At 39.9% G+C, this 25,067-nt stretch overlaps 1 protein-coding gene across 3 annotated transcripts in view; it reads right to left on the bottom strand.

Moving 5' to 3' along the window:
• Positions 1-25,067, bottom strand: part of cryzl1 (crystallin, zeta (quinone reductase)-like 1) — a 47,737-nt gene that overhangs the window by 18,024 nt on the left and 4,646 nt on the right. Inside the window, exons 2-10 of one of the 3 annotated variants that reach the window (XM_078408792.1) lie at positions 24,587-24,658; positions 22,374-22,451; positions 18,995-19,067; positions 17,303-17,347; positions 17,147-17,215; positions 12,131-12,264; positions 9,072-9,183; positions 5,641-5,661; positions 204-302 (exon numbers count right to left, since the gene is read on the bottom strand). In XM_078408792.1, coding sequence (XP_078264918.1) covers positions 204-302; positions 5,641-5,661; positions 9,072-9,183; positions 12,131-12,264; positions 17,147-17,215; positions 17,303-17,347; positions 18,995-19,067; positions 22,374-22,451; positions 24,587-24,652 — 697 coding nt within the window. In that variant the 5' untranslated portion in view covers positions 24,653-24,658. The remainder of the gene's footprint in view (positions 1-203; positions 303-5,640; positions 5,662-9,071; positions 9,184-12,130; positions 12,265-17,146; positions 17,216-17,302; positions 17,348-18,994; positions 19,068-22,373; positions 22,452-24,586; positions 24,659-25,067) is intronic. The other 2 variants (XM_078408794.1, XM_078408793.1) reach the window with 2 other exon arrangements.

The following is a 25,067-nucleotide window of genomic DNA, read 5'->3' on the forward strand; positions in this document are numbered from 1 at the left end:
TCATCCATGGACACATTTAAATGAGGTGGCAAAGGACATTTGACATCAGTAGAACTCCACTGCAGTCATGGGCCAACAGCATTGAGTTGAAAGGGGGGGATTGCACACAATTGTGTTTATACAAAGCATAATGTTACATAAACAATCATCTTAAAGCATTAAAATCACATTAAATTGAGCTGCAAAAATATTGCAGAACAAACCTCCACAATCCACCACAATGTTCAGGCCTAGTCCACCCGTCTCTTCCATGCAGCTGTCTACAAGGTCAACCTTACTGTCGGTCACATTGATCACCCGGGCTGTGACAAAGCAGAAATTCAATTAGTCTGCTGCTCGTTAGAATAGTATTCTCAGTAATTTAACAGCAGGAAGGTAAACCTTTCTAATTAATGAGTTTAGTCAACAATAAAAAACAATTGGTTATTAACTTTAAATTACAGCTAAAAACACTTGAGATTAACTGTAAAACAGCAAGAGCAACCCAAATCTTGTGAGAAAAAGATGAAAGTGTGACAGTGCAGGAAGATAATTGACGAGCAAGTGTTGCGGTCTACAACATCCAAGATCCTAAAGGGGTTTTCGCCAAAATCAAATTCACCATGAAAGGTTCTAACTAAATTGGTACCTTCAAACTTGATTATTAACTAGACTGAATTATAATTAAAAGTATAAAAAGCCGATCAAAACAATGATTAAATTAAATTATGACAGACATGGTAGGGCAGGTTGACATGTTGTGGCAGAAGCAGAGAGCTGCTGGGATCAGAGTGATCTACAACCGTCTCTACTGGAGTAACTGTCTGCATTCTGAGCAACTAGGGCTCAGAACAGATGAAGCAGACACCACATTACAGACAGTGCAGTGTTTCAAGGAAGAGAGAAAGTTATCTGGACAGCTTATTCCAAGGTGCTGTCTCACCTCAGATGCTGCAGATTTATCAATGGTTGGGGACAGGAGGCTGTGACAGTAAAAAAAAAGGCTGTTGAAGAGATACAGGAGATGACTTTTGAGGAAACTCAAACATTTACATTTATCTCAACAAGTATTCATCATTTGGCTATTCGGTCATCAATTTATATCTCTCTGTAAAGATTATCTACTTTTTTTTTTTAAATGGGAAAAAATAAATTTCCATTTATTTTTTGAGGAAATAAATATATTTTAAGGATTTATTGAGGAAATAATTACATTTATTTGCTCTTGTATTTTATTTACTCTAATTACTCTTGTCGAGAAAATAAAAGAGTTTCCTCAAGGAAGATCAGGGGTTAACCGAGTCTGAAGAAGAGTCTCGACCCGAAACATCACCCATTACTTCTATCCAGAGATGCTGCCTGTCCCGCTGAGTTACTCCAGCATTTTGCTTCTAACTGGGGTTAGCTAAAGCAGGTAACATTGGTATGAATTTGAAAATACATAATATTCACAGAATATGAATGGTAGGCCGGAAGACTAGCAAAATCCAAGAAAAAAGGTAGAATAGATGAAGAAGATAGCAAGAAATTTCTACACATTTGCTGACAGGAGCTGAAAGAAGGAACCCAGTGCATATTAGCCAAATGTGTTGAAAATACAAAGACAGATGGCAAAATAAGTTGTGAGGAAGGACAGATATTCCAAGTGATATTGATATTTTAAGTAATGAGGAAAGACTTGGCAGATGGAGGATGATGTGGGGGAAATGCAACCTATCAATGTTGAACAGGAAGAATAGAAAAAGCCAAAGAAGTGGAAAGAGGCCACAGAATGTATTTGGATATCCTCGTACATGAAAAACACAGTGGGTTCAGAGAGTAAACCAATTTTATTCTGTGCGAAGAGAATGTAAAAACTAAAAGGACTGCTAAGTTTTCTGTCTCCAAGAAGGATTTTCTGATTAGTGCAAATACTGATCGGCAAAAAATGGATCAGAAATTACATAGTGACTCATTGGTTCAATGACGGCTATTCTCCTGAAGTGCTAAATAATCAAAGCATTTAATCAATCGATCATTATAATGAAACATGGTTTGTTCCGCTAACTACAATGATTTGTGGATTAATTTTATTAAAGCTATTAAAATATTTAATAAAATGTTTTTTGTGCTGCACAGTGGTTGGTTATTATTCAAATTACACTGCCCACATAATACAGACACAGCTTTAAATTTTGTTACTGATGAAAGAGAATGCCATTTCAAACCCATCACTTGGATTGTGTAGAAAGAAACTGCAGATGTTGGTTTATACCGAAGATAGACACAAAGTTCAAGAGAGAGCTAGATAGAGCTCTTAAGGATAGCGGAGTCAGGGGGTATGGGGAGAAGGCAGGAACGGGGTACTGATTGAGAATGATCAGCCATGATCACATTGAATGGCGGTGCTGGCTCGAAGGGCCGAATGGCCGCCTCCTGCACCTATTGTCTATTGTCTAAAGTGCTGGAGTCCACAAATGCCGGTTTATACAAGGATCCTGACCTGAAACATCAACCATCCTTTTACTCCAGAGATGCTGTCTGACCCGCTGAGTTACTCCAGCACTTTGTGTCTACCATAGAATGTATAAGTCAAGTCAAGTTTATTTGTCACATACATATACAAGATGTGCAGTGAAATGAAAGTGCACACCTGCGGATTGTGCTAAACTACAAAACTGAATAGAATTATTTTTTTTAACACAAAAAATTAATGAATACAGTAAATTAAATTAATCCCTGGTGATATGAGAGTTAACAGTCCTGATAGCCTGTGGGAAGAAACTCCATCTCATCCTCTCTTTTTTTACAGCGTGACAGTGGAGGCGTTTGCCTGACCGTAGCAGCTGGAACAGTCTGTTGCTGGGGTGGTAGGGGTCCCCCATAATGTTGCTGGCTCTGGATCTGCACTTCCTGATGTATAGGTCCTGCAGGGGGGGGCGAGTGTAGTTCCCATAGTGCGTTCAGCCGAACGCATTACTCTCCGCAGAGGCTTCCTGGCCTGGGCAGAGCTGTTCCCAAACAGTTCCCATCCGGATTGTGATGTTTCCGGACAAGATGCTTTCTACAGCCCCAGAGGAGAAGCACTGAAGGATCCTCAGAGAGACTCTGAATTTCCTCAACTGTCTGAGGTGGTAAAGGCGCTGCCTTGCCTTACTCACCTGTGCGGCAATGTGTGTTGTCCATGTCAGATCCTCTGTGATGTGGACTCCCAGGTATTTAAAACTGCTCACCCTATCCACAGTAATCCCATTTATCTTCAGTGGCATGTACGTCCTCGGATGTTGAGCCCTTCTAAAGTCTACAATCAGCTCCTTAGGTTTTGTGACATTCAAGAGGAGGCTGTTGTCCTGACACCAGAGTGCCAGATCAGCCACCTCCTCCCGGTAGGCCTTCTCCTCGTTATCAGAGATCAGGCCCACCACTACAGTGTCGTCAGCAAACTTGATGATGGAGTTGGAGCTGAACCTGGCCACACAGTCATGTGTGTACAGGGAGTACAGTAGGGGGCTAAGGACGCAACCCTAGGGGGATCCTGTGTTCAGGGTGAGGGGGTTAGATGTATGTCTCCCCATCTTGACCACTTGGGGCCTGGCGGTGAGAAAGTCCAGGACCCAGGCACATAGGGGAGTGTTAAGCCCCAGTTTCAGCAGCTTCTCAGCCAGTCTGGTGGGGACTATTGTGTTGAAAGCTGAACTAAAATCAATGAACAGCATCCTCACATAGCCCCCCTTCTGGCTGTCAAGATGAGAGAGAGCGGTGTGCAGAACCTGGGAGACCGCATCATCCGTGGATCTGTTCGGACGGTATGCGAACTGCAGCGTATAAAATTATAGAAACGTATAGAAACGTTCTTATAGAAACATATTAAATTGTAAAAGGACTGGACAAGCTAGATGCAGGAAAAATGTTCCCAATGTTGGGGGAGTTCTGAACCAGGAGCCACAGTCTAAGAATAAAGGGGAGGCTATTTAAACCTGAGGTGAGAAAAAAAACTTTTTCACCCAGAGAGTTGTGAATTTGTGGAATTCTCTGCCACAGAAGGCATTGGAGGCCAATACACTGGATGAATTTAAAAGAGAGTTAGACAGAGCTCTAGGGGCTAGTGGAATCAAGAGATACGGGAAGAAGGCAGGCACAGGTTATTGATTGTGGATGATCAGCCGTGATCACAATGAATGGCGGTGCTTGCTCGAAGGGCCAAATGGCCTCCTCCCGCACCTATTTTCTGTGTTTCTATGTTTACCATCACTTGGATTATTTTGTTCTCCGGACAGATGAAATGTGAACCACAGACTATCTCGCTGATAAATAATGCTAAAATATTTCTAAAGGGGTTTAAATATTAATGAATTTGATACACTTGGAAGGCAACTTCAGTGTTAATTTATTTCTGTTCCAAAAATACTAATGGTCCATTAAACTGCATTGAGTCGAAAAACCAGTTTTGGTTGGGGGAAGTGCTGAAGGAGAGGTGGAACATGTATTGAAGTTTACATGCACAGACACAAAAATTCAGAAGTTAAAGTGTAACCTAAGCAGTACCAAGTTTGATAAAGAAAGAACACCATTCTGCTTAATGTCAACGTAATGCTCATTTTGAAGTTGCAGTGCATTTTAGGAGCTCAGATCTTTCTTCTGGCACCTTAAAATTACAGGACTTGAAACAAACCGCAGTATGGTATGCATAACCGTTTTGGAGAAACGACCGAGAAAATGCATGCTCTCACATGTTGGATCGTTTAAAAGTCAATCACTTATTTTTATCTCAAAGGCCTTTTGGGGAGAAAAAAAGAACAGATTCCTTTCCTTTTCTGGGTACTTAGAACACAGAAAAGTACAGCACAGGAAAAAGGCCCTTCAGCCCACAATGTCTGTGCCAGACATGATGCCAAGATAAATTAATCTCATCTGCCTGCACATGATCCATATCTAAAAGCCTTTTAAATGCCACTATCATATCTGCCTCTCCAAAACCTCGGCATTGTGTTCCACCCACCACTCTTTTTATAAAAAAACTTGCCCCACACATCTCCTTTAAACTTTGCCTCTCTCACCTTTAACGCAGAGATTGATAGATTATTAATATGGGTGCATTGGGGAGAAAGCAGGAGAATGGGGTTGTGGGGGAGAGATAGATCAGCCATGGTTGAATGGCGGAGTAGGCTTGATGGGCCGAATGGCCTAATACTTCTCCTATCACTTCTGAACCTTAAAGTTATGTCCTCTAGTCCTCTGCCTACCCTATCGATGCCTTATGTAGGCAATGTAACATTTGTTTGCTTAACTTTTAGGACACGATTGCAGTTTTATTAAAAAAGTTAAATGAAAGAAAAATAATTGCAATATAATCCCCAGAACACTTCTTAATAATTTAGATGGAATTTGATTCATTTCCATGGACCACGAGCCTGTTATTTTGGTTGGAAAATATTCCGAATTACATAATTAAGATCTAGAATACCACTTCTTTAAATATGGCCAACCAAGGTAGGAGTATTACCTGAATGATAATGCAACACTGCTCCAAAATCACCAATACACTGTGATACAAATGCAACCTTTTATATAAATGAGAGATGCAACTTAAGCAAAGGGGAAGAAAATAACTTCTGGCTTTTGGTTTAAAAATGCAAGGTTTATCAAAAGAATGGCTTACATTACTAAACGACCGTGACTTACCTACCAATGATTGTTGGATGCCTTAGGTAATACAGCCATATGTTGACCAAAAGACAGAAAACAGAGGAGAGAACAAAGTGAAGAACTGGAAAATGACCCATCAAAACAATGAAATAAAAATCATTGTGCAAATCAAGTTCATTGCTGCAATATGATAAATGTTTCATTCAGATAACAAGAATCCAACAAAACCGATTTAGGTTAAATTTGATAATTTTTGCTGTCAATTTGACATGGTCCATCCCTAATTCTTCCTCAACCTCTCCAACTCCATCTTTGGAGAAGGTAGCAATCTCTATCTATTATTAGGCTGCTGATTCCAACAACTATCTTCACTATTCTCCTTCCACATTATGCTTCCTGAATATCCCCATTCATCCTCGCAGTTTCTTCTACATTTGTACTGAGTTTATTAATGAATGACAAACAGTTGTGCCCAGCACCATTCACTGTGGTATACCACAGGCCTACAGGCTTCCAACCACAAAACCAACCCTTCACCTTTTGTCTCCTATTAGCAAGCCAAGTTTGGACTTAATTTACCAACTGCTTTACATCCCATGAGCTCTTATCAATAGAACCAGTGTTACATGCAGGAGGTCTGAAGGTCTGAAGGTTACATCTGAAGGTCTTTCAATTGTCCATGTAGACTGGCATAAACTGCATTGCCTTTAAAAAAAAAGTCAAATTAATCAGACAGGATCCCTCACCAAACTCACACTGATTATCCCTGATTAGCTCCTGCCTTCCCAGGTTCAGATTAGTCACTTCCCTCAATTTTTCCCCAATAATTCCCATCTCACTGATTTTGGATTCACTGGTCTGCAATTGCCTGCTGTCACACTTGAATAAGATTTTTCATTTTCCTATAATTGGAATTACAGCCATGTTCAAACAGAAAATAAAACATTAGTTGCTGGTTAATAAGGGACTGGAAATGATTGTTTGCATCTGAAGTAATGTCAGGAGTTATGCACAGCTGCAAATTCCATTCAAGCACATCATCAGCTGTGATTCAGATGAGTCAGTCTGGTGGGACAGGTAGCTTGTCTAATAGTTTTCCTCCTGAATGTTCCATTTTATGGGATACCATCTTGATCTCGGGGAATGAGCAAGAAATTGTTCCCCATTTTACTGTCACGTTTAACTCCAACACTGCTGAAGCCTTCCAAGCTTATTCAATATGCAGCTGAGGCAGTCGACTCAGAATTATTGTTTTTAAGCAAACTAAACTCAACTGGACCACCAGTTGGTCTCAAAATAGATGCAAGGATAGATAATTGGCAATTTGCAAACAGCAAAACCTACTCAATAGGCCTGTACTAATAAGAGTCAAGTAAGAGTCACACCTCACCAGTGACAGGCAATAACTGAAGAAGGGTCTCGACCCAAAACATCATCTATTCTTTTTCTCCAGAGATGCTGGCATTTAGCAACAGCGCCATTGCCAATAACTCAAACTACCCTGGTTATCACTGACCACAAGGTGAACTCGCACACAGATACTGTGTAGGATGGAACTGCAGTTGGATCTCAAAACAAAATGTCACCTATTCCTTTTCTCCAGAGATTCTGCCGGACCCGCTGAGTTACTCCAGCATTTTGTGTCTATCCTCCACATAAATACAGTGGCGGACCCGAGGCCTGGTATTCTGCAGTGGGTAAACTCACCAGAATCTCTGTAGATTATCCGCCATCCATGTTGAGAGTAAAATAGAATGCTCTCCATTTTCCTTAAAAAGCCACAGTAATTCCTCCAACAATGATTAAGCAATTTGAAACCATGCTGTCCTATTCCTGATATGGTGCAGCTGCAACATGCCCATTGCCAGATGCATGGCCAAAGCTTGCCACAGTTTCTTGGCCAAGCTTTGATAAAACAATAACCTGTATGATCTGGCAGACCAAGGACAGCAGGGGCATGTGAACACTTTGCAAGTCCTCTTCTTAGTCACAGTCAGATTACAAAATATTTCACCATTCCTTCACAGTTGGACAGACTCACATCAAAGCATAGTAAATAGGGGCAGGAGTATACCACGTGTAGGGAAAAAATGCAGATGCTGGTTTAAATCGAAGGTAAACACAAAATGCTGGAGTAACTCAGCGGGAGAGGCAGCATCTCTGGATTGTCTGAAGAAGGGTCTCGACCTGAAACATCACCCATTCCTTCTCTCCAGAGATGCTGCCCGTCCCGCTGAGTTATTCCAGTATCTTGTGTCTACCACAGCAGGTTACCATGCAGCTGCTTAAAGCCTCTGATCCGTTCATCAAGTTTGTGATTGATCTTCTGCCTCCGTGCCATTTCCAACTGTATTGCTATGGTTGTTTAATAATTAAGAATAAGGGGGTAGGTCATTTAGGACTGAGATGAGGAAATTCTTTTTCACCCAGAGACTGTCATAAGTTGAAAGACTGGAGCGGCTAGGCTTGTATACACTGGAATTTAGAAGAATGAGAGGGGATTTTATCGAAACGTATAAGATTATTAAGCGGTTGGACACGTTAGAGGCAGGAAACATGTTCCCAATGTTGGGGGAGTCAAGAACAAGGGGCCACAGTTTAAGAATAAGGGGTAGGCCATTTAGAACGGAGATGAGGAAAAACTTTTCCAGTCAGAGAGTTGTGAATCTGTGGAATTCTCTGCCTCAGTAGGCAGTGGAGGCCAATTCTCTGAATGCATTCAAGAGAGAGCTAGATAGAGCTCTTAAGGATAGCGGAGTCAGGAGGGTATGGGGAGAAGGCAGGAACGGGGTGCTGATTGAGAATGATCAGCCATGATCACATTGAATGGCGGTGCTGGCTCGAAGGGCCTCCTCCTGCACCTATTGTCTATTGTGAATCTGTGGAATTATTTGCCACAGAAGGCAGTGGAGGCCAATTCACTGGATGTTTTCAAGAGAGAGTTAGATTTAGCTCTGAGGGCTAAAGGAATCAAGGGATATGGGGGAAAAAGCAGGAACGAGGTACAGTGTACAGGGAGGGATTGCTGGTTGGAGGGGACTTGGTTGGCCGGTTTCTGCTCTGTATCTCTAAAGTCTAAAATCTCTCTGTTAAATTGTTTTTTTATACAGAGGAACCACAGGATTTCAGACCTATCGTGTGAGGGAGCCGCTAAGGCTGGTTTTACATAGATGTAGGGAGGACTGGCTCAGCGAGAATAGGCAGCATCTATCTAGAATGATCAATCACTTGGAAAAGATGATGAGAAAGCAAATCGGAGTACAATACATTACAATGTCAGTAACTTAAACAACAGCAAATCTCAAAGTACAAACACTGGTATTTTACAGCACTATTTTATTCGAATACAGGCTAGTCATAACATCTTGTAAGTTATATATTATTTTCCTCATTTATTAAATATTTTTCTTCACCATAAACGCAAAATATTTTCTACAGAAGGCCACCCAAACAAAACCAGCACATACCAACTGTTGGCCTTAATTCTTCCAAATACTTTTTGTCCTCATTGTTGTGTACAGTAGAAATTATTTTGGCTCCTCGATGATGAGCCAATTGAATCACTATGGTACCAAAAGGCTGGAAAAAGAAAGATAGGACAGATATTTAGCCAATATTCAGCTGAGTGCAATATTACTTGTGATAGCATTTTCTGGAACAATTCTTTTTTTGTTCACACCAATTGCAAGAAACTTGGGCTAATCCACACAAATAGGAAAGTTAAACTCCTTATCCAAGAATAATTGATTCTCTTCCGTTTAATCTAATCTTGTTTCAACTGCAGATTTAGCATACAGGGGCGAGGAAAATGTTCCTCCCTCCCATAAATAAAAGCATACGGCCAATACTTCAACATTATAACAAAAAGATAATTCGGGAGAGGAAGCAAGTGAGCTAAGAGCACGAATGAATCAAATAGCATTGAAAGACAGAAGACAAATTAACATATTAAATAAATACATCTTGGAATCTTTACGAAGGGCTTGCAACGATAATAAACACAAAGCATGGCATGGGTAAATAAAAAGGAGCCATGTCTTCTCAATGTTATGTATTATTTGTACAATACTCAAGGCTTAAGGATGAGATGCTGTCTTGCTTGCCATGCTTATTTTATGTATGAGGGCTTTCAAAACTGCACTGGTCTTTCCCTTACCCTGAATTGTGCGTTACGCAGAGTGCAATGCAAACGTCTTGTTGCTTCACTGAAGCAGTTAGCAATAATCATCTTTGACTAACAATAACCGACTTTACAAATAAAAGAAAAACGTGTTAATCTTCTCTTCATTTGGAATTAAACATAGATGCACTTGTTTAAATCTTATTTGGCATCAAGCAGCACGATTGCAAATAAATAACCAAAATTGTCTGGGTATTTCATTGAAAATATTACAACCAGCAATTGCCAAGCTCACAATTGCATTTTGGAGTTGTCTGATAATATTAATATTTTAATTTGTCAGCAAAACTAAATTAGCACTTTCCCCGAGACTCTGCTAACTGCATAAACATGATGACAATGAATATCAATGCTGGTCCAGTTCTGCAACTGTCATTATGTGACCATCATGTCAACTATTCCTCATTTTGTACAAAAAGCTGCATTATGTGTTGGACATAAAGTTCACTGCCACTCAGCTTAGTATTTAATGCAGAAGCCTAATAATTGCAGCAGTTCCATTTTTCTTGCTTCCATATCAATAGGAAAAGGCAATGGTCTTTGTTATTCTCTCACAGGAGAATAATAAACTTTGAATGTTCAGTGCTCGAGTTCTTGGAGTGTTTCAACACAAACAAAAAGGGTTTCAGCAGCAGGTTTAAGCAAAGCATATCTTGGAGTTATGAGCATAGCGTATTTTGTTTTAATTGATCATGCTAGCTGCACAGTCGGCCTCATGTTTTCTTCAAAAATATTTCTAACAGACAAATCTAAAGTTATTCATTTTTAGTTATAACATTTCAAATCCCTCTCCAATTGATACAAAGGGAGACTTGGTCTGAAGAAGGGTCTTGACCCGAAACATCACCCATTCCTTCTCTCCAGAGATGCTGCCTGTCCCGCTGAGTTACTCCAGCTTTTTGTGCCCATCTTGGAAAAAAAAGACTGATGTGGCAAAGTTTACATACGCAAAAATAACCATTCCATCACCTCACGTTCTAATTTAGTTTATTATTGTCACAGTGAAAAGCTTTTTGGTTGCGTGTAATCGAGTCAGCCAAAAGACTATGCACGATGACAATCAAGCCATCCACAATGCATATACAGTATGTCCTGTGCAAGTCTCCTTTTGTAGTGTCCTGAAATTTGCAGCTAAGTGCTAATATCGCACTCCATAAACACAGCAGTGTTGTTGCTGTTGCTGTGGCTGAGCTCCAGGGACACAGGTTAAATCCTGATCTCAGGTGCTGCTTGCATGTTTTCTCCACAATAGCATGGGGTTTTCCGCTTCTCTTCCAAATCTCAAAGGTGTGGTGGTGGTTTTCCGGCTTGTGCCAATTCCCTCCCCCCCCCCTTTCAATAGTTTAATGGCAAAAAGAATTAACGGGGGGGGGGGTGGACAAAGGGATATGTGAAAGGAAATATAAAAGAACAAGTTGCAGAGGTATAGGAAAATAGGACAAATGGAATTGCATGCCTGGGAGCAACCTTGAATTCAAAGTGAGCCAAATGAGTGTCCCCTTCAGTGGTGGGGGAGTCATTGTAAACTCAAGAACCAAGTCATTCGTGGCACCTTGTTGAGTCAATGCTTTGTTGAAAAATGCTAGAATAAACATGTTTATACAGTCAGACCACTTTTGAGTTATTTGTTGCACAACTTGTATGGATTTAGCAATCACATTTCATTGTAAATCATTCAGTCAACAACAGGTTACGGCAGATAGTTTACAAGCCTGATAAAAATTCAATATAGTAATTACAGAAAGCATTATATATTAAATGGTGATAAATTTGTTGTTTTATGAATTACTCCTCACAGTTAAAGAATTAGACCGAACAAGGTTGTTATTTTTGCGGGTGGATCGGTGAATCTCCAGTTTATTATTCTGTGAGTGTACACTGTTTTTTGCTTCAGCAGGCTCCAAGTCTGCAGTGTCCATCATCACGTTACAACCAAATTAATATCCAGGCAAGTCACAAAAACAAAATTTGTGCTGTGTCACAAATCCATGACTCAAATGGCATGAATGAGTATCTTTGGGAGAACTTCAATGTCAAAGGAAGCAATTATTTAAAAAAAATTGTTAACAAAGACTAAAATGCTCCAGTATAGTTTGATGCTCGTAACATTGTTCAACAATCAAGAAAATGGAGAAGGAAAATAGTGCAAGGCAATGCTTTATGGTAAACGACATGAATGAGCATCTTTGGGAAAACTTTGATGTCAAAGGAAAATAATACAAGGCAATGCTTTTATGAAACAGGGCAATGAACTACATGACACCAACAAATAACAGCTTTTCCCTTAATACAATAATTATTTATTTTTCTTAATTGGCAACCACACATTAGGTTTGTAATACGTACATTTGCTCCGTCCATTACAAGAACAGTTGTTCCAGCACTGACATGAGAGTGTGTGTGCAGGGCCATATATGCACGCAATCCATCGCGAATAGTCCCTGCTGCATCCGCCCAGCTCACATTTTCTGGTTTAGTTACTGAAATTGAAAGTAAACATGTTGGAAGAGTTGCACAAAAAGCGCTACTTTTTTATTTTGCTGCGTCCCTTTCTCCACACATTAATAAACAGATCGACAGCAGGAGCACAACAAATTAAAGCACAGTCAACTAGCAGCGTTGTGAAGTTGAACATTTCTCACGTTACGCGTTAAACCGTCTGAAAGTTCACCAAAGTGATGGTGACTTTGTGCGGTTGTGGGGAGGAAGGAGGTCACGCCAAAAATAATTCAAAATATAATTTTTAATAAGTCTGTCTTTTTTTTTAAAAAGTACATTAAATAACAAAGGGGATAACTCTGAGAAGAAGCATTAATGAGACAATCAGGAAAACATGGGGAACTGCTTCAACCTTCATTTTTAAAAACATTCATGGATTAAATAGTTAAACGCAAACAATTAGCTACCAAAGCACGCAATAAAAAGAAGTGATTTATCACAATGCTGATCACCCATTCTATTCAACTTGTCACAATTTCCACAGCAACAGCCGATCACTGAAGGACTCTGCCCATTGTCTTGAAAGCATGGCTATCCAACCAGAAAATATGCGATCTCGCACACATACAAACACGACACAATTCACTCTATACTTGATAGTTTTAATTTAATTAGGAATACTACAGATTGGGAATACTATAGATTGCAGCTGCCAGATACTGAAAGAATAAATACATTCAATTGTTTCCATGCTGAGTGAAATGAGTCTGGCTGGGGCAGCTTTGAGGATATTTGTCAGTTTTCCAAAGCAAACTAAACTTATAAAATTTGGGATACCTGCTGAAATAAGAAGTTATGCTATTGATTAGAATGCCTGAAGCATGATGCGACTTCTTATTTATTTCATTAACCTCCACAATTAAATCCAACTTGGCAGGTTGATTCTAAAGAAGGGTCTCGACCTGAAACGTCACCCATTCCTTCTCTCCAGCGATACTGCCTGTCCTGCTGTTACTCCAGCTTTTTGTATCTTTCATCAGGTTGATTGTAGCTGAACATTTTGTTAAAGCCCTTTTAAGTTCCTTAAGATAAAAAGAGATGCCTCCACTTTCTCCACAGATGTGTTTTTAATGCAACAGACAATTTAGGAAATAATCTAATTTATCTACTTCTCCTTTCCCTGTGTTTTTTTCCTTGCATATTTCCAGCACTCTTCATGAGACTCTTTCTACACAATCATTTCCCAATGTTGGCTCAGACACAGTTAGTCAGTATCTGAAAAAGAATTTATTTTCCTTTTGTTGTTTACTTAGAATTATGAGTTATCCAGTTCTTTCAGCAGGTCATTATCTTGGTAAGTGTATGAAGGCTGCAAACACTTTACTGCTTATTTATTCACAAAGTGCTGGAGTAACTCAGCAGGTCGGGCAGCATCTCGGGAGAGAAGGAATGGGTGACGTTTCGGGTCGAGACCCTTCTTCAGGCTCGTCCCAACCTGAAACGTCACCCATTCCTCTCTCCAGAGATGCTGCCTGTCCCGCAGAGTTACTCCAGCTTTTTGCGTCTACTTCGGTTTCAACCAGCATCTGCAGTTCCTTCCTACACATACCGATTATATTATTTCATTGTGTTACTGTTCTACTTTTCAAACTGTGACAAAAATATGACAACAATTCACCTGCGATCATGTTACCAAAGTCATTGAAGAAATAACAGGACTCTGTTATTTTTATAAAGCAATGTCTTCCAATAGAGCCAAACAGCGTGAAAACAGGCTCTTCGGCCCAACTTGCCCACGCCGACCAACATGCCCCATCTACACTAGTCCCACCTGCCTGTGTTTGGCCCATATCCCGCTAAACCTATCTTATCCATATATCTGTGAAAATGTTGCGTTTTTTCAACATTGTGATAGTACCTGCCTCAACTAACACCTCCAGCAGCTCGTTCCATGTACCTACTACCCTATGTGAAAACAAAGTTGCCCCTCAGATTCCTATTAAATCCTTTCTCCCTCACTTTAAACCCATGGCCTCTGGTTCTTGATTCCTTACAGTTCTACAGCTGTGCCCTCATCAACCTTTTTGATCACATCAAGAACTCAGATTTGCGAGACACAATCTCATATACAAAACCGGGCTGACTTTGCCTAATCAGCCCCTGTCCATCTAAATGCTTATATATCTTATCCCTCAGAATACTCTCTCGCAAATGTCCGACCAATATGTCGTAACTTGGCTCCAATTCATGATCCAATGCAGCTATCCAATTAGAAAAATGAAAGCTTAAAATTTCAAAGTACAAATTAGGTTAACAAAACATCAAGAATAGAAATATTTTCTGCAGCATTCAAGTACAGTTAAATGTACACCATGAAAATGGGTACATGTATCACCCAAATGTAGCCATTCTAAAAGCAGCTCCAGGGTGATGGAGGAACTGAAGGAAATCCACATTAGGCAGGAAATGGTGTTGGGTAGACTGATGGGACTGAAGGCTGATAAATCCCCAGGGCCTGATGGTCTGCATCCCAGAGTACTTAAGGAGGTGGCTCTAGAAATAGTGGAAGCATTGGAGATCATTTTTCAATGTTCTATAGATTCAGGATCAGTTCCTGTGGATTGGAGGATAGCAAATGTTATCCCACTTTTTAAGAAAGGAGGGAGAGAGAAAACGGGTAATTATAGACCAGTTAGTCTGACATCAGTGGTGGGGAAGATGCTGGAGTCAATTATAAAAGACGAAATTGCTGAGCATTTGGATAGCAGTAACGGGATCATTCCGAGTCAGCATGGATTTACGAAGGGGAAATCATGCTTGACAAATCTACTGGAATTTTTTGAGGATGTAACTAGGAAAATTGACAAGGGAGAGTCAGTGGATGTGGTGTACCTCGACTTTCAGAAAGCCTTCGACAAGGTCCCACATAGGAGATTAGTGGGCAAAATTAGGGCACATGGTATTGGGGGTAGGGTACTGACATGGATAGAAAATTGGTTGACAGACAGAAAGCAAAGAGTGGGGATAAATGGGTCCCTTTCGGAATGGCAGGCAGTGACCAGTGGGGTACCGCAAGGTTCGGTGCTGGGACCCCAGCTATTCACGATATACATTAATGACTTAGACGAAGGGATTAAAAGTACCATTAGCAAATTTGCAGATGATACTAAGTTGGGGGGTAGTGTGAATTGTGAGGAAGATGCAATAAGGCTGCAGGGTGACTTGGACAGGTTGTGTGAGTGGGCGGATACATGGCAGATGCAGTTTAATGTAGATAAGTGTGAGGTTATTCACTTTGGAAGTAAGAATAGAAAGGCAGATTATTATCTGAATGGTGTCAAGTTAGGAGGAGGGGGAGTTCAACGAGATCTGGGTGTCCTAGTGCATCAGTCAATGAAAGGAAGCATGCAGGTTCAGCAGGCAGTGAAGAAAGCCAATGGAATGTTGGCCTTCGTAACAAGAGGAGTTGAGTATAGGAGCAAAGAGGTCCTTCTACAGTTGTACCGGGCCCTGGTGAGACCGCACCTGGAGTACTGTGTGCAGTTTTGGTCTCCAAATTTGAGGAAGGATATTCTTGCTATGGAGGGCGTGCAGCGTAGGTTCACTAGGTTAATTCCCGGAATGGCGGGACTGTCGTATGTTGAAAGGCTGGAGCGATTGGGCTTGTATACACTGGAATTTAGAAGGATGAGGGGGGATCTTATTGAAACATATAAGATAATTAGGGGATTGGACACATTAGAGGCAGATAACATGTTCCCAATGTTGGGGGAGTCCAGAACAAGGGGCCACAGTTTGAGAATAAGGGGTAGGCCATTTAGAACGGAGATGAGGAAGAACTTTTTCAGTCAGAGGGTGGTGAAGGTGTGGAATTCTCTGCCTCAGAAGGCAGTGGAGGCCAGTTCGTTGGATGCTTTCAAGAGAGAGCTGGATAGAGCTCTTAAGGATAGCGGAGTGAGGGGGTATGGGGAGAAGGCAGGAACGGGGTACTGATTGAGAGTGATCAGCCATGATCGCATTGAATGGCGGTGCTGGCTCGAAGGGCTGAATGGCCTACTCCTGCACCTATTGTCTATTGTCTATTGTCTATTGACTTGTACTTAAGCCACACCAAATCTACATCGCAAATGGCAATCTGTCAATTAGCTCTTAAACAGGATGCGCTGAATATTAAATGAAATACATGCCATTTCCTATATATGTACATTTAAAATGTGAATAAGTTAGAGACAATGGAGTTGGCACAGACAACGGCACAGATCTACTTGCACTTTATTCTGTTTTAAAACCGTCACAATTTGTTTCATTGGGTTGTTTAAATTAATACTGACTAGCTAATTAATTTATTGCATCGTATGGGAGGCGCATTCCCAATCTCGTTGTACCCCTGTACAATGACAATAAAGATATATTGTATTGTATTGTATTGTATTGTAGATGTTTTCATTACTTTCATGTAAAATGCAATTTCTTATTTCAGTTATTTTTTTGCTGCCTTACTGAACGAGAGCAAAACTCACACCCTTACTTTATTTAAATCAAAAATATAGACAAAGAGAACTTAAAGATACGGTAGCGCAGCGGTAGAGTTGCTGCTTTACAGCGAATGCAGCGCCGGAGACTCAGGTTCGATCCTGACTACGGGTGCTGCACTGAAAGGAGTTTGTACGTTCTCCCCGTGACCTGCGTGGGTTTTCTCCGAGATCTTCGGTTTCCTCCCACACTCCAAAGACGTACAGGTATGTAGGTTAATTGGCTGGGTAAATGTAAAAAATTGTCCCTAGTTGGTGTAGGATAGTGTTAATGTACGGGGATCGCTGGGCGGCACGGACTTGGTGGGCCGAAAGGGCCTGTTTCCGGCTGTATATATATGATGATATGATAATAAAACATAATCCATCAATGAAGAGTATCAAAACATACCAAGACTGTGTTCGTGAATCAGCAGTGTATTTGAGAGTCCAGACTCTGTGCAATCCATAGGAAGGATACCTGGTAAGTGAGCAGCACAATTATATAGGTTAACATAGCAATTATAGCAGCATTTACAGCAAGAACTGTTGCATATTGTCCACTTACCAACCACTTCGTCATTTGGCTTAAAGAAGCTCACTTTCGGTCCAACTGAAAATAGTAAATACAAGAAGTTGCAGTTCAAAAGGAAAGTATTATAGGTCATTTAATGACATCTATTTTTTTGTTTGTAAACATAGCATATGCTTCACACGCAGGGGCTCATTGAAATGAAAAACTGAAAAGAACTATTTTCATCCTTGTTTAACACAAAAAGCTCTGCTTATTTATCCAGTAATTAGACAGCCATTATCTATCAATGAAACAGTACAGATTCCAGCCATGCCAAGTCTCTTTTGAATGCAACCAGTGTGCTGGGAGACCATGCAGGCCTTGGCACCTTGGATTAAGAAGGAGGCAATTAGCTTGAATTCCCGTATCTGATAACAACGAAACTGTTAATTAGAGCCATGATTGTCGCAGTATCAGAATTATTTGAAAGCAGTTCACTAGTTTGAAAGGGCTAAATACAAGTACGCACGGCTGAAGCACTTTAGCTTACAACTGATACCATGCAATAACTTTGCTCCTTTATATTGCCTTCAACAATAATCATTCATGGATCATAATCTATCATCATTAGTGGATAGAAGCCAAAAACTTAACATTGTAACTTGAAATTAGGAACTCAGCTTAATTAAAAACCCAGAAGAGTAAAAAATTGGTAATATGTTAAAAAAAAACCCGCACCTCAAAATTGGTTGTAAAAATTTACCTTTTTAGAGGCTTCAATAAACAAATGCTGGAACTATTGCACAGACAGTTTTACATTAGTGACCTTTCACCAGCATGGAGAATAGTTCGAGATAAAGCAAGTTTTAGATGCAAAGAACGAGTGGAGGAAAACACTGAACAAGAGGGAAGGTCTACGATAAAGTGGAGGACAGAAGAGATTAACAGAGAAATGTGTAAATGTGCAGGAAGGAACTGCAGATGCTGGTTTAAACCAAAGATAGACACAAAATGCTGGAGTAACTCAGCGGGACAGGCAGCATCTCCGGAGAGCCATTCCTTCTCTCCAGAGATGCTACCTGTCCCGCTGTGTTACCCCAGCTTTTTGTGTCTATCTTCAGATTAACAGAGAAAGCAGGTGACAATGCAGAGTGAAGGGAGTGGCATTTGGAACACAAAAATGGTCTGGGGAAGAGAGTAGAGCAATCATCGAAAATTTCCAGGGTAAAGTGGAAAGACTGCTGGAAATCTGAATTAAAATGCCAAATATGCCAATTATCTGTAATTATATTGATTTCTGAAGGCTACAATGTACTTCGTTGGAAGATGATTACAGTTTCTCAAATTGGTGGGCAGCACAGGGGCACAGCTGATAGAAAGACTGCCTCTCAGCGCCAGAGACCCGAGTTCGATCCTGACTTCAGGTACTGTCTGTGCAGTGTTTGCACATTCTCTGTGACCACATGGGTTTCCTCTACAAGAGACGTGCAAACTTGTAGGTTAATTGGCTTCTGCAAATTGCAGAGTAGGATAACATGGAACTAGTGTTTACGGGTGGCCGTTGGTTAGCGCGGGCTCGGTTTCTCAGTACAATATTCGGTGCTTGATCAGAAAATTATGCCAAATGTTTGGAATTAATTAATTAAACGAGCAACCAGTTTTTCATTTCAATGAGCCCCTGCGTATGAGTTAAATGAGGGAAGGAATAAAGAAATTTGGTGCGTTACATTAAAATAACTAACTTACCCTCAATAACTATGCCAGCAACTTCTCTTCCAATTGGCAAGAAATCTTTCTGTAGTTTTAACTCCGTCAGCAGCTAAATATAAAATAAATGTTTTGATGACTAAGAACGGTCAGTTGATGTCCCACTTTCTAATTAATATTCTGTAAGGATTACACACAGATATTTATATTCTTTTAGCAAGGTGAGCTGGATAAATGATAAATGTTAAATTCATTAAATGTGATATTCATTCGATATGAAGACAGGCTTATGTTCCTAGATCCATTTCAAAAACCTGGCATAGACACATTGGAGTGATGGCCATCTTGTACCCCATTTGATTGAGGATTTTAAAATAGAGAAAGGAAGACAGTAGAATGGCTGCCATGCAAGTTTTAAAGAATTTGGACTGCACTTCATTTTTGTGTGATTAAAATAGGAATCCCCAGAGATATTCCCCAGAGATCAGTATTTGGTCCAACTTTGCCTTTTGAGTAGCTCATTTGAAGTTGGACAATCCAGAAATCTGCCAATCACATTAAACACAGTGGTTTTAATTGAAAGGTCTTAAATTCAAGAATAGAAAAAGGGCACAAAAATAGAAAAACGGGCAAACAGATTTGTCAGGAGAGTAAATGCAAAAGAAAAAAAAAATTTGGATTTTGTGTTTTCCCAACTAGAAGATTAAAGTGCAAAGACATTTAAAACATTAGGGAGTCTTTGGTTACAGGATTGAATTTGATTTCTGATATGTTATTACTGCGATTACATTAAAACAACAGAAAGGTCACAGTTTAGAGTGAGTAGGTCTCAAATTATAGATTTTTCGGTAAATAATCTTGGGAGCATTTATATCACATATGTTACTTTTTCAGTATGAAGATTACTGAATCCAATGGGTTTTTACCCAACTAGCTCAACGATATTAAATGCTGCTGGTAACAAGTGACTCGAGTGGAATATCAAGCTCATAACTCTCCGATCCAATATTAAATACCAACAGGACTAATTTCGGTGCAATTAAGTATGGTTTCAAATTACCTTTCATCAAATGGATGTAAAATTACAAGATACAATTGTGTTACAGCTTTTCAGTCTATCATTCTTTACATTCACTGTTCATTGTCGATTCTACAACATGAGGCACAATTGTTCAAAATCATAAATGTAGATTTAGCTAATAAAGTGAGAGAGATTCAAGAGAGAGATAGATAGAACTCTTAAGGATAGCGGAGTCAGGGGGCATGGGGAGAAGGCAGGAACGGGGTACTGATTGAGATGATTGCCATGATCACATTGAATGGTGTTGCTGGCTTGAAGGGCCGAATGGCCTACTCCTGCACCTATTGTCTATTGTCTATCTATTTTCTATGAACACTCAAATTAATTCTCAAATTGGCTTATTGATTTCGCACACTGCTTAATAGTATCTAACTGGATAAAATATCATTAGTCCTTTTAATACATTGTAATTGCTGATTTTATTTGAAATACCATTTCATAAATTGGGGAAAACTCACTAAAATTGTAGCATAGAACAGAGACCTTCTAAGATGCACAGAAGATATAAAAGCTTGAAAACCCAACGCCGCCAGGACAACAGACCTTCATGGTAAGGTCAAGATCCCTGCACTTACACCAACTGGGGCATCAAAATGGCGCCAATTGGCGACTCTGTATACTGTCCCAGTGTACTGCTGCTATACGTTTGTACTGTATCAGAGATTCCTGTCTAATATGTATCTAAGTGCTTATGTATAGTGATACTTGTACTGAACTGTATACAAAAAATAATTTCACTGTACCTCGGTACTTGTGACAAAAAAAGTACCATAATAATAACCAGATTCAGGTAAAGATACAGTAGTTTGCTGTTAACAAACTACTGTACAGTCCTCCCATAAGTTAGTGTAGTTCTGATCTTCCATCATACCTCATTGCAGACTTTGCACTTTCCTGTTTATCTGCACTTTCTCTGTAACTGTAATGCTATACTGCTGTGACACTATATTCTGCATGTGGGTGTCTTTCTCTTTGCACTACCTGTTGTACTTATCCATGGCTTGATTGTAATCACGTATTGTATGATTTTACAAGAGAGCACATAATCAAAGCTTTGCACTGTTTCTCAGTACATGTGACAATTAATTCAAAATTAAAGCTCGGATGCAATGATTTTTCTTAGCTCTCTTATGACTTCCCTGATCGCCCTGAAAATAAATGTCACAATTTTTCCATTTACAAACCAAATAGAGTCATAGAGTCATAGAGTCCTACAGCACAGAAAGAGGCCCTTCGGCCCTTTGGCCCATCGTGTCCGTGCCGCCCGTTACCAAACACAGTCTAATTTTAATCCCATTTTCCCGCATTTGGACTGTAGCCCTGAATGTAAAACAAAGTAAATACAAAAATGTGCTTTTTTTTTTGTAGTGTTGGTTGTAGAAAGAAGGGAGTGGAAAGTAAGACAGCACAGAAAGCCATCTCCATCTACGGCAGCTCTATTGTCCAAGGATCATATTCATTTTGCTCTTCCTACAGCACAGAAAGAGGCCCTTCGGCCCATCGTGTCTGTGCCGCCCATTACCAAACACAGTCTAATTTTAATCCCATTTTCCCGCATTTGGACTGTAGCCCTGAATGTAAAACAAAGTAAATACAAAAATGTGCTTTTTTTTTTGTAGTGTTGGTTGTAGAAAGAAGGGAGTGGAAAGTAAGACAGCACAGAAAGCCATCTCCATCTACGGCAGCTCTATTGTCCAAGGATCATATTCATTTTGCTCTTCCTGCTGAGCGAGGACTATCATGCAGGAATGGTGTAGTCTGGGATTCAACTACTCTCCTGAACATTTTAATAAGAAGTTGTGGAGGTGCTGCGGACTGCGTTCACACATTATAAAGGGACTAAAAAAAAGGTGGAGCAGTGGTGCAGCTGCTGCCTCAGTGTCAGAGACTCAGGTTCGATCCTAACGGTTGCTGTCTGTGAGGAGCTTACACGTTCTCATTGTGACTGTGTGCGCATTTCCTCCCACATCCCACAGAAGTGGAGGTTTGTACATTAATTGGCCTCTGACAATTGCCCCCAGTGTGCCGGGAGTGGATGAGAAAAGGTTCCACATAACTAGTGTGAACAAGTGATCTTGGAATGGTTGGCATGCATCCATGCTGCATTTTTAAACTTAACTAAAAAGTGCAGTTATGTTCTTTTATGAAATGGGGACAGATTCAAAAAAATTAATTGCTTGATAAGAAATATTAATATAAGTAACATTCTAAATAAACAGTGTGGAAATTTTGATAGCATAAATAATCTGGACAAAAAGTTGAAAAGCCAAATAATAAACAAAAAAAATTAAATTCTCTCGCCTTATAATCATCTTGTGCGAACTGAAGCAGACTTACCTTTGTGTTCACAGGGCTGAATGCACACACTTTAACCTGTATTTTGACATAATGGTCATATACACTGGGAAACGATTCCTAGAAAGTAAAGAAAAATGTTTTTGTAAGCTTTGTGTTTCTAATAAGAGATTGCCATTGTGTAATCTTGATCAAATAACTTGTTTGTGCTTCACTAATGGACAGATGTGCCTCTTGGGGATACCACACTGTACACAGTTTAAGGTGATTTCACTAATAACACCATGGTGATTTCACTAATAACATCATGAAGTCTACTGTCACCTGTTGCCTTAGTTGTGGACCGATAGCAAATTAAGAAAACAATATGATGGTAAGCTCTCAGGAGGTCAGGGAAGAAATGCAGAGAATGAAAGAAAATCCACTGCATGCATCACCTAACCCGGTGAGAGTTTACCAGCAATTTTGTTTTAATTACAAATTTCAAGCAGCCCTAGAATGTTGCTCATTTTATTACAAATAGGTTTTCTTAGGGCCAGGATATCATGGTTTAAATTTGGGAGTTTGAAAAAAAAAAATGTACAGGTTCGTGCATACAAATGCACCTCTCCATCATTAGCTCCATCCATGACTGCAAGAAATTGCATACAATTGTGGACGCAGCCCAGACCATCATACAAACCAACCTCCCTTCCATGGATCCCATTTATACCACATGCTGTCTCGGCAAGGCCAGCAGCATAAGCAAGTCACACCCTGGCCACTCCCTCTTCTCCCCTCTGGTAAAAGGCTAGAAAGCAAAGAGTGGGGATAAATGGGTCCCTTTCGGAATGGCAGGCAGTGACCAGTGGGGTACCGCAAGGTTCGGTGCTGGGACCCCAGCTATTTACGATATACATTAATGACTTAGATGAAGGGATTAAAAGTACCATTAGCAAATTTGCAGATGATACTAAGCTGGGGGGTAGTGTGAATTGTGAGGAAGATGCAATAAGGCTACAGGGTGACTTGGACAGGTTGTGTGAGTGGGCGGATACATGGCAGATGCAGTTTAATGTAGATAAGTGTGAGGTTATTCACTTTGGAAGTAAGAATAGAAAGGCAGATTATTATCTGAATGGTGTCAAGTTAGGAGGAGGGGGAGTTCAACGAGATCTGGGTGTCCTCAACTCTCTTCATTTCAAGAAAGCATATTCAGATCTACATTAAAAAGATTGTCAAAAAATGTTGACAAAACCTGTCGTTACCAAACAAAGCTGATCTTTAACTTTTACTTAGAAAACTTGGAATTTGAAACTACGGACATCTAATATTCAGAGACTCGACTTCTTTGAAAAGCAATGACAAAATACAGTTGATGACAAGTCCAAAATACAAATATAAAATTTTGAAATACAGAAAGAGTAGAGTGCCATTGTGCACAAGTCCATTTATACCACATCATTTACAATTCCTGCAACCACTCTTTCTATTTCTCGGTGGGCCAAAGGGCCTGTTTCCATGCTGTATGTCTAAAGTAGACATACAGCGTGGAAACAGGCCCTTTGGCCCACCGAGTCCACACTTCACCCCAAACACTCGCAATATCCTACACACTAGGGACAATTTATAATTTTTACCAAAGCCAATTAACTTACAAACCTGTACATCTTTGGAGCGTGGGAGAAAACAGGTGCACCCAGAGGAAACTCACGTGGTCATAGGATGTACAAACTCTGTACAGGTAGCACCCCTACTCAGGATCAAACCCGGGTCTCTGGCGCAGTAAGGCAGCAACTCTCCCGCTGCGCCATTGTGTCACTTTCTTCATTGAAATACTGAATCAAGGCAGTTAAAAACTCTGAATAAATTCAAGCTGACTATTCCTAACCAATCTACACTTGACCAAATTATTTCGCATTCTTTTCCTGAAATTTTTTACGCCCCCCCCCCCCCGAGATAAAACTATCTGCCTGTCATAATTGAGGTTATCCTTGCACCTTTTCTTGAACAAACATAAAAAGTCAATGTTTCATGATGACGATCTTTCATTATTTTGAGCATAACATTTGACAGTAATTGTCCAAAAGAAACTTTTCGTTAAACTTGCGGAAATTATATAATTTCCTCTCTGCAGATCTGTACTAAATTCGAACACACAGGAAGCCATTATTCTTATTGATATCTAGATATCTCTCAATTCCATATAATTATATCAGGACATATAATTCTTAGATATCTGTTTGCTTTAGTTAATTTAAGAACATGGTCCTAACCTTGTCTTGAAACACAAACTTTATATCTTCATTAGATTCTGCCAATTGGCAATACAGTCCCCTCATCTTGATCTGAAAAGGAAAAATAATTCAATTAATTTCGAACAGATTGGACAAAGTTGCACATTTATACAAAACAGTTGAAAATCATGTTTACTTGACAATAGTCTATTTTCACTCAGGTTGAAATGATCTGACAGTTCAAGGAGAAATATTCCACATAAAGGTTGGATAAGTATTTATTTTGCATTAGAAAGAAATTCAGGAGAGGTGAAGTTGGCTCCATACAAGAGATTTTACACATACAAATAATGCAATATTTTTAGGGTCAAACAAATTAGTGGCTGAAAATCAAGAATCGTGGCCCTCTTTGCAGACAACCATAACAACTGATTTGCCACTTGGTTAATCAAATTGCTTGTTATTTTCCACCCAAATGCAGGGTAAAATAAATTAACACCTCTGACCAGCGCAGCATCGG

Source organism: Rhinoraja longicauda, chromosome 12, assembly GCF_053455715.1.
Source record: "Rhinoraja longicauda isolate Sanriku21f chromosome 12, sRhiLon1.1, whole genome shotgun sequence".
In the NCBI taxonomy this organism is placed as follows: domain Eukaryota; kingdom Metazoa; phylum Chordata; class Chondrichthyes; order Rajiformes; family Arhynchobatidae; genus Rhinoraja; species Rhinoraja longicauda.